This window comes from Polyodon spathula, chromosome 2 (genome assembly GCF_017654505.1).
Source record: "Polyodon spathula isolate WHYD16114869_AA chromosome 2, ASM1765450v1, whole genome shotgun sequence".
Classification (NCBI taxonomy): domain Eukaryota; kingdom Metazoa; phylum Chordata; class Actinopteri; order Acipenseriformes; family Polyodontidae; genus Polyodon; species Polyodon spathula.
In genome coordinates this window covers 95,572,708-95,587,593 of record NC_054535.1, presented here as the reverse complement: position 1 = coordinate 95,587,593, position 14,886 = coordinate 95,572,708, and the positions used below count along the sequence as shown (strand labels likewise).

The 14,886-nt window shown below is 35.6% G+C and overlaps 2 protein-coding genes across 3 annotated transcripts in view; both read right to left on the bottom strand.

Moving 5' to 3' along the window:
- LOC121304313 (netrin receptor DCC-like) overlaps nt 1-3,894 on the bottom strand; it is a 40,634-nt gene extending 36,740 nt beyond the window's left edge. For both annotated transcript variants that reach the window (XM_041235383.1, XM_041235392.1), the window contains exons 1-2: nt 3,713-3,894; nt 209-241 (exon numbers count right to left, since the gene is read on the bottom strand). In XM_041235383.1, the coding sequence (XP_041091317.1) occupies nt 209-241; nt 3,713-3,854 (175 nt within the window). In that variant the 5' untranslated portion in view covers nt 3,855-3,894. The remainder of the gene's footprint in view (nt 1-208; nt 242-3,712) is intronic.
- Nucleotides 3,895-5,747: 1,853 nt separating this feature from the next.
- Nucleotides 5,748-14,886, bottom strand: part of LOC121327216 (netrin receptor DCC-like) — a 63,841-nt gene continuing 54,702 nt past the window's right edge. The window contains exons 12-16 of the mRNA XM_041271104.1: nt 12,183-12,278; nt 9,920-10,155; nt 7,259-7,397; nt 6,296-6,403; nt 5,748-5,779 (exon numbers count right to left, since the gene is read on the bottom strand). Coding sequence (XP_041127038.1) covers nt 5,748-5,779; nt 6,296-6,403; nt 7,259-7,397; nt 9,920-10,155; nt 12,183-12,278 — 611 coding nt within the window. The remainder of the gene's footprint in view (nt 5,780-6,295; nt 6,404-7,258; nt 7,398-9,919; nt 10,156-12,182; nt 12,279-14,886) is intronic.

Below are 14,886 nucleotides of genomic sequence, written 5' to 3'. Positions count from 1 at the left end.
GAAGACAATTTTCATCTTTCCATTAAAGGGCTGACTCAGCTGAGCGTAACTTCATTACAGAGATTAATGCAGCTGCAGCTGCATACTGGCAGGTGTATGGACAGGTAAAGTCTGGGATGCAGAAGTGGCAGCGACAGTGCACTTCACTGCTGTAACAACATAGGGTTGACTCTTTAAAGGGAAGCTTGATAGATTGCAGACAACATACCTTGGTCATTAGCCATTTTGTCAGGGTGATCGACTACAAGAAAAAAGAAAGAAAGAAAGAAGGAAAGACAATGTTATTAGATTGCTGGCAATGGAGATAACTGAGAGGTTGACATGTTAAATGGATATATTTGTTCGCAGCATTTTCAAACCGTCATCCTGACCTTAAAACTGACTCTTTTGAATGGGAGGATGTTACATTGCCCTTTCCTGAACATGAGGGGAGAGAATAACTCGTAGCCAGTCTATTATAATGCATTATGATTTTTTTTTTTTTTTTTAAAAGCTTGCAGACACTGCAGCGTGATAGTGGCTTTTCAGTGTAGGATGTAATGAGGGGAAGAACTCTGTAGATTGTACTGAAATCGACAGTAACAATCAAATGCAACTGTATTCAAAATAATTGTAAAGAAGAATAAAAATGATTGTTGTATACTTTAAAAAATAGCATTTATAAATTGTACTGAAAAGACTTAATATTCAAATGCAACTAGCCATTTTTAAATGTATTGTTAAGGAAAATAAAACTGTCCTTTCAGTGGCTACAACTAATGTTTTAAAGTCTTTCTTTATTGCACATATTTCTAGGCAACACATTGACTGGTCAGATAAACAGGTATCTTCCACATGTATTTTGAACCCCTTACATCAAAGCTACTCAATGTTATCAGTTAGGTGTTGCTAAATGTACACTGCTGTTTCAAACTCGACTGTCAATAGTTTGGTTGTAGAAAATATTGAAGATTTAAAATATGTGATAACCAGCTTTACTTTTTAAATAGTTTTAGTAAGCGTTTACAATTATTTAACATGAATACCCTTATTGATATCTGCATACATTACAAATGTATTGATTAAACAGGTTTAGACTAACAGCTATCACAAGCTGGCACATTTTCAGTCAGTAACAGATGTCATATAGCTTATCACCTTTTTGCCCTCTAAAATCAGCATATTGTATTTAACAAGAAATACATTCATTGTATCTAGCATTTTATAATTTTTCTAACAGAAAAATAAAATCTGCTAAAGGTGAAAGTCCACCACTGAAGTCATGTCAAGAAATTATTAAAAAAAAAAAAGTTGGAAATTACATAATTCCATCCTTCAAAGAAACACCCTGTAGAAGAGGTAGCCAAAAAAAAACGGTTGTGAAATTCCCCAAATCCTTAAAAGATGTATTGGATGGTGACTCGCTAGTGAAGCAACTTCAGTGATTTAAGATAACTTCTAGAATCCAGCGCTACTGAACAAAGAAGAAATATGCTTCTATTCACAACACTTCCGGGTGTAGAAACTGGGATGAGTGACTGAGAAGATGGAGAGTCAAGAAGAGCACCAAGAAGAAATTTTAAAAAATGTTCAGTGATAGCAATTATGATTCACAGGTTATTTCTAGCGGAAAGACATTATCAGAGATATTGGGACTATAACACTGACGAGCGAATGACGGATCAGGCTTGCCACACTTTAGGGAGCTAACTGATGTGCCTTTAGAAAACACATTTATGGAGCTGGTGACAGATAAAGGAAAGAGAGTCCTGGCCTTAATGAAAAGTGTCACAAGTGATAAAAATAGAAAGGTTGTTCAAATATTGGCACAGATTCAACTTGGGAAGAAAATTCTGAGGAAATCACTGGGATGTTTTGTTGAACAAGAGGAACTGATGTTTTTTCAAGTGGAAAGCACTTGAAAGTGAGTGAAGTAAATACAGCTGATCTTCCAGTATCATTTTTTTTGTCGTAGGTCATTTGTTGTGTATTGGTTTATTATATATGGATCCCTCACATAATTATTTAAACCTCAGTTTTGGGAACAATTACTAATAATAATTAAGCTCAGCTAATTTAAAGTATTCAAAAACAATATTTAACAGTATTTGAAACAAGTATTGATTTTATTAGGCATACATTCAGTTACAACAATAATATGACCGAATGCAGTTACTATTCCAAATCTGTCAAATTCTGAATGGGAATTCTACTCTTGTACATTGCATAATGAATTAAGGAGCAGAAAACTTAATGGTGTAGTAGGAATAGTATTGTAATATATGAATTTTATGAAATTCAATTATAACTGCTACCCGCTTCATGTTGAGTATTGGCCAAGTTATAGTCAAGATATCACCAGTTTTCTGATGGTTTTCATTATGATGTTTGCTCTTACTACTGCTTCAATATATCCAGTATCCAGCAATGATGGAATCATAAAAATCCATTACTGTGAATATGTTTGTTTATTATATCCTGTGGAGATTTCTGAAATGCTAAAGAGATCTAGACACTCTAATGGGTAGTGATATCTGACCAAAATATTACCAAAACAGCCAAGTTACAAAAGGGGATTGGCCACATAAAGATGTCACATGTCTCTGTGCTTCTGGAGAAATATGTCCCTCCCAGATGTCTGCCGTGTAGAAGAACAGTGTGCACAGAACTACCTTGTGGATGCTTGCGTCTGATGTGTGACTTTAGGCAGGCATTCCTTTGGGTGTTTGGCTCCAATATCATGGAATTACCTTCCTGTTAATATCAGAGAAGCTGACAGCTTAAATACATTGAACGGACTCTTAAAAACCCATCTATTCAGTAAAGTGGTGATGTAGGTTGTGGCTGGATACATTGTCTTATTGCTATTCTAAATTATATGTTTTTGTATCTTTGTATTTTCTCTATTTAATCTATTTTTAAAAAGTTGTTTCATATCTGTGAATGTTTTTTCTTATTTATGTGGTGTAAAGCGCTATGAGATGCCTTTGTTGGTGTGAAGGATGCTATATAAATAAAGTTTTGATTGACAAAATAGGTCCACATCAAAAACAATAGTCTTCCACTCTCACAGCAGCTTGTCCCACACGGCTCCGCCTGCGCTGATGTGGGCACCCCCTATATGCTTTCATGTCCCCGCCTCTCTGGATGTCACCCGCCAATCCTGGCTGAGGCAAGCTTACTGCTTCCCTGGTAACACACACACACACACACACACACACACACACACACAAACAATAGGGTCCGTAGACCAGTCCTGCAACAGTATAAATCCTGGGAGGTTACAATATAATAGAAACTGCTGCTTGAGTTTCACCTCCATCGCATCGAGTTTCGTTTTAACAGAGAAAGATTATTTTTTTTGCTGTCTGCCATGCATCGTACTAGGTGTCTGGAACAATCAAGTAAAATTGCATTACGGGGAAATGGGAGCCATGACCTTACCGTGTTATAATCGATTCTGCAATATAACAGGTTGCGTTATAACGGAGTAGCACTGTACTTAGTGTTACTGAACAAGCTGTAGGGTAACACATTACTTTCCCTAGCTTTCTCTTTGTTATATATACTCCAGCAATATCTTTTTCAACAATTGTATATGTTTGGATATTTTCATTAACATATCCCTCATCATAACTCAGTTTTGACCAGTTATTTTCATTTAAATTTGTTATACATGGGGTCTTCCCGTCAAAATGATGCTAAATGAACAAATACTGTGTATAATGTCAACCTTTAGGAGTTCTGAAGAGGATAGGGTCAGAGAGCGGGCCAACCCCCTTTGCATTCTTGGCTTGGATGCGGAAATAGTAAACCGTGTCCAGGTTGAGGTCCATGACCTGGTGGGTGAGCCGATCACCACTAACAGACTCCATAACCCAGTCATCAATGGGCAGGTTTTTGTCCAATGTGTAGAAAAGGATGTATCCTGGGAAAAGATCACAAAAAGAAACGTCATGAGGATGAAACCATAATAAGTTGCAGAATTCCATCAACATCCCTTACTGTCTAAGAAAGTGTTGAATTATGTTTAAATTTGTTTCATAGGACCTTTTTTTAATGAACTTATTCCAGAGTTGAATCAATGCTTTTGTAATGTGATCAGAGCTCTTTCTATGGCCATCCCAGTCATTTAATGAACTATTATACCATTGTGAACCAGTTTCATTAATAACATAACAATTAATCACTGCCTGTAACATTTCACCATGTTGAGACCATCAATAGTCTGATGGCGAATATTTGTAAGTGTTGAACATGGTTTTAACATTTTTTTCAAATTATACAAATATACACAAAGTAGGCTGCTGATCTATTCTACCACCTTCACACATTCTGACCTCGTGGGGGATGAGTTATACAACTTTGCTTTTGCATGCACACAACAGAACCATTTTCTCTCTCTCTCACTTGTGCATTATCTATTTACAGTATGACCCTTTATGTATTGTAAGGTAGCAGGGAGAGGGTCAGATTCCTCCATGCCTAAAAATATATGCGTAGGCACGTTTTGTTTAATTTAATTGTGTGGTTTAATTGTATTATTATTTGTTTATTGTTTAATTATCACCCGCACCTGGTAAGTATTGCAAATTAGTACCAGGTATTGGGGGTTTAAAAAGGGTGCAGTCAGTCTGCTCGGGGCTGCTGTGTGAAGAGCTCGACTGTGCAGTCGTATGAAAGAAAGAAAGGTACTGTGTTCTTTTTTTGTGTTTTTTGTGTAAACAGCTAGCTGTCCAGTTTATTAGAATAGATTTCAGTTCAGTTTTTGTTTAGTTAGTGCTCAAAAAGGAGCTAGGTGTTTATTTTGTGTTTGTGTGTATTAAAAAATAGCGTGCAAGCGCCTTTGAAATTCCATTTTTGTGTCCTTGGTTTTGCATTTAAAGGGGCAACAAATTGTAGAGAGGTGCAGCTCGTTTACAGTATGTATGAACCTACTTTTCAGACCTATACTTTCAACTAGTTGGCACTTCTACTATAGAAGCACCAATATTAAAACATAAACATCTACTTACAACACATTTTGCACTAAAGAAAACCTTTATACAGCTCAACTCAGCATCTTGAAGATTAATTTATTTTCAAAGGGAATTTTCATTTTTCTTAGCAGCATGGTATTAAAATGAAGTGCATAACTGCACAGTTACCATTGAATTATCACCTGTGCTACTAGAAACAAGCAATACACTACACAAATTGTCCTTGCTGGAAAGTACGAATATAGAATTATTTTGTCTCCAGTAGCTTAATAGCAGAACAACAGATAAAGCAAGAGATGGCCCAGAAGAAGGGCTTATTTGTTTACTTTGATGTCCATGTCATCCATAGGAATCCATAAAGTAAAGGATTTGTACAGTGGTACAATATCTCCATCCATTTACTATGCTTCAGCAATCTCTTTCCATGCCAAATGCAAATTATGCTTTTTACCTCAATGATCTGGTCAATGTTTGTTACAATACACGTCCACTATGCTTATTATACCTAAGGCTGTATTTTTTTATATTTTTTATTATTATCACAGGGTTCACGATTTCCATGTAATATGCATTTCTCAGTGAAAATTCCCAGTTTTGAAAGAATAGTGTAAACATACATATTTTGTATCAAAATGAAATACAGCAAATGTTTGCCTTACTGACGCACAACCTGTTACACTGCATTAGGAACCTGGTAGGCGGTTTAGTTAGATTCTGGTAAATGATTGAACACACTGCGTAGAGCTGCACAATTGTCCTCACCAAAAAAGACACCAGCTGCATCAAAGATCAAAAATATTTCTGCTTAAGATCGTTCTGTCCTGTACAAGAAGGAGACATTTCATGTGTCTGTTGTTATTTTTACATGTATTTATATCATTGTCGTGTTTGATAATTGACTGATGGTGAAAACAGAATGTATTTAAAAGGTGGACATAAGAAATGAAGTATTCTGCAATTTAGCATTTACTGTTTTTCAGGTAAGCATTTAAATATTTAGGAAAATTTGTTGTACAATAACTCAAGATAAAATGATCAGTTTTGAACGTGACAGCACTATTTTTTTTCTGTTTTAATACATATTTTGTTTAAATCGTGAAATATGTGTTCATCTTTGTATGCTTTACAACACCTCATTAAACCTTCACAAGGGTAACGTAAAACAAATAAACAAATATGGCTTATTAAATTGCAAGTTCTGGGTGAAACAAGGCCGTAAAGGTTACACACTGTAGCTCTACTTTGGAGTGATCCACATAAGATGTCCACGGGTATCTATAACTTGAAGGGCAATTCAACCGACCACTACTAACAGTGCATGACACACAGCATCTTACCTGTGATTTTTCCATTGGCCTCCAATGGTGGCTGCCAGCTGATGATGACTCCTCGAGGTTTTCCCTCCCTGTTGATTACAGTGAGATCCTTTGGGGCAGAACTGGGAGCTAAAAAAAAATAAAGGCATTAAGTAAATTGATTAGGGAAATTGCCTGAAAGTTGTTTTTTCACCTTCATAAAAGAATGCCATACTCTGTAAGGACTGAATTTGCTGGTGTAATTAATTTGAAAGACAAGTTCATATTAACCTGAAATATGAAGTCTTTTTTTGTGTGTGCTTCAGCTTCTATTTGTTCACCAGTGTACTTTTTTTTTTATTAACCTTTACTTTTTAATTGTTCTTATGGAATACACCTCAGTAGACACTCAAAACACAATATTAAGAATCTTTCCACCAAGAATAATGTACCTTGAAATGAGTTTCTATTGCCATATCATTTACATAACTAAGATGGATCAGTCTCAGCTCATACCAAAGCTACAACAAACAGATGGCTCAAAGAAAGGTTTGCTGAAAAGGAAAATCGAAATATCCAATGGTATCTACTAAAAGCGACTTCAGAAACATCTTAATTGTAAACAGAAATATAAGTGATTATGCATGGTGCATAATCACTTATATTTAACCACTTGACCTCACTTATTCCCCCCAATTAAAAAAACAAATAAATACAAAGAATATATAATGCTCCCCATAATAACTGGCAACAAACAAACTTCTGAAGTCAGCTGTTTTACAGAGCTTTCAAACTGGTTACAAGTAGTATTGTCTTGCTACAGTACCTGGTTTGGTAGAAAATCATAGGCAATGGAGGTCATACATCTTTTTAAGAAGAATAATTACAGTCCAGTAATAGTGTACACTGTGCAGCATTCTCTTTGGGTATGCTGCAGGTAGAAACACTTACTGTAATTAGAATAAAATACCAAACTGAAGTGTAAGCAAAAGATAAAACACATACCAGCTTCGTAGGTTGTCGCATGTGCAGTCATACTCCATGTGCTTGACTTTCGACCTTTCGTTACCATGACAGAAAACTCGTACATGGTGTTGGGTTTGAGTCCTGTGACGGTGTGACTGAGGGCTGTTGTGTCTGCAGACTAGATAAAAAGTCCAAAATTTAAGGAGCTGATGCTTTTTAATTGTATCAAGGATTATGGGATCATAATTACATACAGTCAGCAGTGTGCTGGATTTAGGTACTGGCACAATTTAAAATTATGCAATTAAAATAAAAACATAGGGGGTGCTGCTGAAGCCTACATCACATGGTTAATTAACAATGTATGCGTTAACATCACTGGGTGGTACAATATTGAATGAATGAGCTGAGGTCTCAAACACACAGGGTTATTGCTCCTCATAGTTAATTACCATGTCATATGCACATATGGGCTTCAACAGCATATTTAGTTTATTACTTCATTGTGTTCGCCATGGCTTGTTTGGGGCCAGTACCGAGATTCAACACTTTACAGCTTGGTTTACATGCAAAAATAAGTCTCACCTTTTTCTCATGCTATTTTGGTAGTACCTTTTGGGCAATTTGGGTTTACATGTAGCTTTCTACTAGAGAGAGAAATTCTCCTTCAAAATTCAAACAAACTAAATCATATTAAAATATGGGAGGGCATATTTAAAATACTTCTGCCAGTGTTCCAATTTGGCCATGTGTGACTGCTGATGTCGTGCAGTTTTCTTTGACTGGGTTTACAAGACGTTTTTAAGTTGTGTTGAAGAGTCACAAGTGCAGTCTGTCTCATTTAGCTACCAAAAAATGTTATTAAAAAAAAAGTGAGGCAAACAAAACAAAAACCCAGACAGAGTGCTACATGAGTACTAAAAAACACCAACATACCACAACACAATGCTTTGTACTATCTATGTATTATTTAAATTTTTTACATTCGACTCGTAGAACGTTGTTATATGTTTTGCTATTGGGGATCCAGTAACTGGTAATCCATATAGTAGTTGATGTCCAGCCCCATATTTGTCTTTTTGTGAAACCGCTTTTTTCTTTTTCATGTTTTCGTTTTTTGTGAAACAAATCTTGCTCTATGATTTTTTTTATTTTATTTTACTTCAAATCTCAAATTTGGTCAGTAGCCTGCAGCAAAAATATAGGAGTGCACTGGCATGAATTCTCAGCTATGCTAATTTAATATATTTTGGTGTAGAAGCGTTCTTTTTGTGTCTTTCAAAGGACCCATGATAGGCTACTTAAGCCTAGTGTACAACGAATTACATCTTATGGCTAAGGGACAGAAAAGTCTAAGCTTAACGCAATAGCTCTCTGATCACCAAACATGAAAATAACAAAAGTGTGTAAAGGATAAAAAATATCTGTATATGCTTTGCAAAGGGTTTTGTTATGTATGTATTTATTTAACTTTGTAGTAGCTTCACTATTTTTTTATAACCTTTGTGGCAATGTTGCCCTGCCCCTGTGTGTATTTCTGTGTTGTATGTTGCGTGTAGAGTGTTAATGTTCGTGTATTGTAGTTGGTACACAAGATATAATAGGGGTTATGAGCACAAGTGTTTAAAAAGTATATGTGTATTTAGGCACAAGGATTGCACAATCACGCCACGTGCATATTAGAGTGGGTATTAGTATGGAAGCACGGGCAGCACATGTTGGTGTACCGAGACTCCAATTGAATGACTGATTAGCAATCGAGTCTCGGTACAGCTGCATAAAAGAGGCACGTTTTCACTCACTCAGGGGTTGAGTGTTCATTGTGTGGAGAATGGGTGAGAGAGAGGAGAAGATTTATGTTATATACTATAACAAATTCAATTGCACTTCCAGCACTGTACTTGTGTTTTGTTCGTCCACCGTGTGTCTAGTGATAGTTATGTTTGTTTGTCTTTTTATTTGGCCTAAAGTGCCAGGTCCTGTTTTTGTACAACTGTTTTATTTTCTGGTAATAATAAACCGCGCAGCAGCTCATTCATTCGTTATTTTCCTCGCAGTGCTGTGTATTCATTTCTGGTCTGATGTCACCACTAAAGCCAGCTTGCCACAACTTGTATAAAACACCTAAACTATAAAGCATTTTATGAGCCACCTGCAAATGACAATAATTTGAAAACACTGAATAAATGGTGTGACATAAAAATAAAACTCTAAATGAAGAGGTCTCTAAACCTTTCGTACTGTATGCTTGTTTTTTTCAATATGGTCAAAAAGATTGGCAGGGTTACTTCCAGCAGATATCAATTGTTAATTGCTTGGTATGGCCTTCAGTTATAGTAGAAAGTTGTGTCACAAACAGTATCTTCACTGCTGAAGTCTTGTAAACATATGGTACAGCTTTCAAACTTGTTGACATACCAGCAAGGGAGGCAAACACCCAGCCTTTTTAGCCGGACTATTTTTTGGCTGTGCACTTTCTATAGCGTAAGGAATATGAACAGTATGTGCATGCTATGTTGATGGAGAGAGCATTTGGCATTTCTAACTCAAATGCATGTAAACCAAGCCTATGTCTGTTGTATAATCTATGTTATACATGGATAATCTACCGTATGCACACAGCATGTGTACTACAAGAAGAAGAAGAAGAAGAAGAAGAAGAAGAAGAAGAAGAAGAAGAAGAAAAAGGAAAAGCGCTACCTTGTATTTGCCACTGGTGGAGTAGCTGGTCTTCCATTTGACAGTGTAGAAGCGCACCTCAGTCATCTTCTGGTTCTTGGACATTGAATTGTCAGCCCAGCTGACCCGTACAGAGTCAGGGGTGAGTGCCACAGCCTGCACACCTACAGGTGGGATCATGGGGGTGGAGGTATCTGGGACTGGGGTAGGGAATTTATCAAACAAATGATACAAATCATCTGTTGGGTCAACAGGGTCTGGATCACACATGCACAGAGAGCCAGAGAATCATGCACAAATTAAATTGGAACAATAATAAATCAAAAATGAAAAGCAGCCATATTCCACAGGGTGAGAATGGGCGGTCAAGAAATGGGGTGGGAAATGATGGAGAAGGGCAGAAAAAAATCCCATTAATCCAGTTAAGTAAGTAAAAAGAGAACGATGCCAGTGGAGCTAAATTAAGTGAAAATAAATCTTAACAAATCCATACACAGAGTGATGTACAGAACAGTAATCAAATAAAACAGCTTAAATTAGTTTAACGGTGTTATAAACATGGGCTTTTCAGCCTGCCACCAGAGCTGCCAAATACCTTGAGGATAGTCTCATTTATTGCTTCAATTTGCAGCAGTGTTTAAAAAAGTAAATGGGTATATGCATTGGGAAGTCCTTAACTGGTTTTGACAGTACACTGATTGGAGCTGAAAGAAGTCTGAAACAATCTTTCACATATAACAAAGACATATCCATCTCTTTGACTCTCAGAAGCTAGAGTTTAAAGCTACTTTTGTTATGGTTGAACTGTAAAATATGAAGGTATTCTAATGTTTACATTGCTTTCATGCAACTGATTTTTAAATGCTTTAAAAAATATTAATAATAAAGGCAGACAAACTGCAGAAATACACTATGCTATAGTTCTATGCATTCCAATTATTCACTTGATGTGTTCTCAGAAGTGCTCAGAGTGCTTCAGTGACTTCTTTTATTAGAAGCTTTCACTGCTTTTGGTTTCCAAATACACAAGCCTTATAATAGATAATTAATAAGGGGTATTTTCCTTTTAAATATACTTCATACTAGTGAAGCTTGTCTAACAGACAGCTTGCCTTGAGTATGTATGGTGCATCATTTGGCTTTATTCACTCTGTGCCCAGGGGGTCTGTTATTGGCTCTTTCCAAACTTGTATGGTGACTGTCTGGATTAATAGTCTGTTTTTAATTGACTCAGTGATATTTAAACGGAAACTAAGGTGAATGTGCATAAAACAAGGGCAACAGTCATTATCTGACACACAGGGAAAACCATAAAATGAGTATTGAACACTTCTAAGGGTTAAAACAGTGGAAGTTTAAAAGTGCTATGGAACACACAATGCTATTTCAAGCTATTGGGATGGGTACAAAGGCTTCTTCAAAGCAACATAGATTTGCTAGTAAAATAAAGTATATTCTATGCCAGTGTTACTTTCCAGCTCATAGACATAATTAGGCATTAGTGTACAGTATAACATGCTATGTGTTTGTTAATTTATATGATGTTCAGCAGGTTTCTACACGCTAGGCTTGGTTCATATCTCAGCATTTCCTGCTTTTTTAAAATACTGGCCCTCAGACCTACATCAGTAATCAGATTGAGATACCTATTCAGTCCAGGCAACATGAAAGACTTGATGGGGTCTGTTAACTCTGTGTCTCATATTGTAATTGCTCAAAACACATTTGGAACCATGACAAGTGGCTTTGGCTCATACACTATACAGTGTAGAATATACTGTGTAGTTAGGGTAGTGCAACTTATTTGAAGAGTAGGCTTTTCCTACTGTACTGCTGTGTAAAAGGAGCTGAGATCAGTTATGCCTGCAGAGTCAGTTACTGTGCTTCAATACAAAACTGAGGCACCTGGCTTCTAGCTACTGTATACGGTCATTTTAGTTCAGTATCTGAGCAAATTAAATGAGGAAAACAATGGAAACTGATGGGAATGAAGCTTTTCCAGTGTCCTAATTTCTGTCCTGGGGCCCTTGATTTCATGACTTCCACAACCTCTTTCAGTGCGCAGTATATTTGCATTATAAAAACAAACATACTGTACTGTGAAGCCTGAACGCAATGGAACTTCTGCTGTCACATAAGGCAAATATCCACTTATTCAAAGTGCCTCTGTTATCATTCACAAAAAACTAAAATCATTCTGTGGTTTACTGGCTGTTAACTAGAAAATGGCGACTTAGGTCAAATGACAGTAACTCTTATTTTCCTGTATTTGTTTTTAACATACCTGTCATAGATCTGGTAACTGCACTCTCATAGAGAGGGACCCCTTCTCCTGCATTGTTGAAGGACTTCAAGGAAATAACATAATGGGAGCTTGGCTCTGTTGAACAGAATACATAGACTGTTAATTTAGCACACATTCTAGGAAGAACATGTTACACCAGTACTGTATATGAAGTGTTCTATAAGAATACTACTAGCAATATGCTTAGGATAATTATCATACAGCAGTCTACTTTTATTGCGTGCTGTTCTATCTTTTCATAAAGGTAAATAACATTAATTTCATCAAACAGAGATGATGTATCCTTAATGTTAAACAAGCTGTCAATTGCAGCTGTTCCCTATTTTGCATGCTGGAAACAGATATTTTAATTTGATACTCAAGGAGCATGTTCTGAACTTCATTAGCTTAAGTTCACAATTTATCACTGGAGAGTGCTTGGTTTATTCTTTAAAAGAAAAGCCCTTCAGTTTAAGAATCCACAGGTATATAACCCTGATAATTACCTTTTTTTTTAACGAAAAATCCTACCCAATTTTACAGACACCAGTTTTAATTGCTTGTTTGCAGGCGTAATGGTATCTCAAATGATCTACTCTAAAAGGCATTACAGTATGAAATAAAGCAATTGTTCTCTCTGCATGCACATTAAGTATTTTTTCCCCTTTCATCTAAAAGGACACTTCTTGTATGCCTAGCAACATTTTTTTTTTTTTTAAAGAACATGTGATAATTATTTGAAGATTTGTTTCACAAACAGGCGACATCTACTGTTGTTTCCAAAAGACTGGTAAGACGTAGTAGCTTTTATTGTTAGAAAGAACAATAGCCAAATGATAGGATTGCACTCATTAATATTTCATATTTTCATATTTAATATTTTCATACTGTTAAATGTTAAAAATCTGTAAAAAACGTTCATGTTTCCAAAGCAGCTGTAAATGCTTTTTAAATTTCATTTCCAGTTCGGTTGTTTTCCTATTACATTTTTTTTTTATAAAGTCAATGATTTTAATTAAAATATATGTGCTTGCATTACATATAACTCAAAATAAGTACCGTTTGGATATAAGAAACAAAGAGAAGTGCGGCAATTGCTTTGTCTGGTTTTAATTATATTATTTAAAATAATCATAAAATATCACACTTTCTAACTCTGCACAGGGACTGCTGGGGTACTGGTTTGTTAATCAGCATAAACCATTTGTAAAGGAACCAGTAAATTCTACTGTATCATAAACCTTTCCTTTTGACAGAAAAAAAACAATGAAAATGGTAACAGGTAGCATTATACAAATACAACTGCAGTATTGTACTTCTGATGGGCCTCCTTTGGTCTTGGTTAATAGAGCTGAAGAGTCCTATTGCCTCCTCAACCACTTCCTTACATTCTTTTCTGCCGTACATGGGGATAGCAATAAGTCATTTTAAAATTGCCACAGCAAAATAGCACTGAAAGATACTTAGTTGATGTTACATGTAATGCAAGCATCTAAAAAATGGGGTTTATTCAGTTTATAGTATGTCATTCAAAGTTCCAGACAGCATGGGCTTTTTTGAAAAGCAGCTTTAATGGCTGTGTGAGAGGACTGGGTAAACAATGATTTGTAATTCAACGTTACAGGACAAAAAGAGATAGGCAGGGCAACTATGATTTTACCTCAGGAAACCACAATTATGTTGCAAACCATTCAAGGTTATCTAAGATTATTTGTTTTTTAAAAAAAAATTGCTTTTTCTAATGTGATTAAAATACATTTTACATTACTATTTAAATAGTAAGGTAATAATTGCATCTAACTAAAGTAGCTTATAAATGTAGATTCATTTGTTTCTAGTGGGTTATGATAGTTTAAATAGTACCAGTACTTCACATTTTTAAGGGATGTGTTTCTTTTTTCTTTTAGAGAAGAACCAATGATGTTCTTGTATAAGGTAATTAATCCATTTTTAATACAATTGTTATAAAAGTAACATGTTTATGTGAGTACCAGAATCATTTTCTTAGCAGACTTTTTTTCTACCCTTTACAAATATCAAATAAACTGAAAGTAGGTTTTTGCAACTCCATGGGAAATATTTCAATTTCAGAAAGATTAATGGATTTCTCAGTTGAAGTAGAAGGAAACTGTAAACTACAAACACCATAGTTTTAAGGGTATGTTTATGTAATTGCATATTAGATTTAAGAATGTATATGAAATATTGAAGGAAACAGATGGCAGATACAGTATGTGGTTAAATCTTTTTTCTCTTCTTCAAAACTGGACTTTGTTATAAACTGGAGTTCATTATATTCTACTAATATAGTCTCAAAAAGTTTCCTCTAAATGTACAATTCTGCATTCGTCTTCAGAAAAATACCAGCTTCAGCCTTCTCGCTTAATCGTAACCCTACAGCTTATGCAGACAAGACCAACCATCCTTCCTAAAGGCTAAGACTGGATTAATAATCTTCAGAATGCTGATATTTAAATTGGAATGTATTGGGGAATTGAAAAAAAAATTTAAAAAATAAATAAATAAATCCCCACAGGCTGGGCAAGCTAAAGTTTGTTTATGACATGTTTCATTAGGACTGCAGTAAACTCACCCAGTGTACAATTAAGGAAGGCATATTTTAAATCTGGAGGATTTACTGCAGTCACTTTGTGCAAACAATATATCACCCCCATGCTGGAAATTCAAGCGCCCGTTACATAGT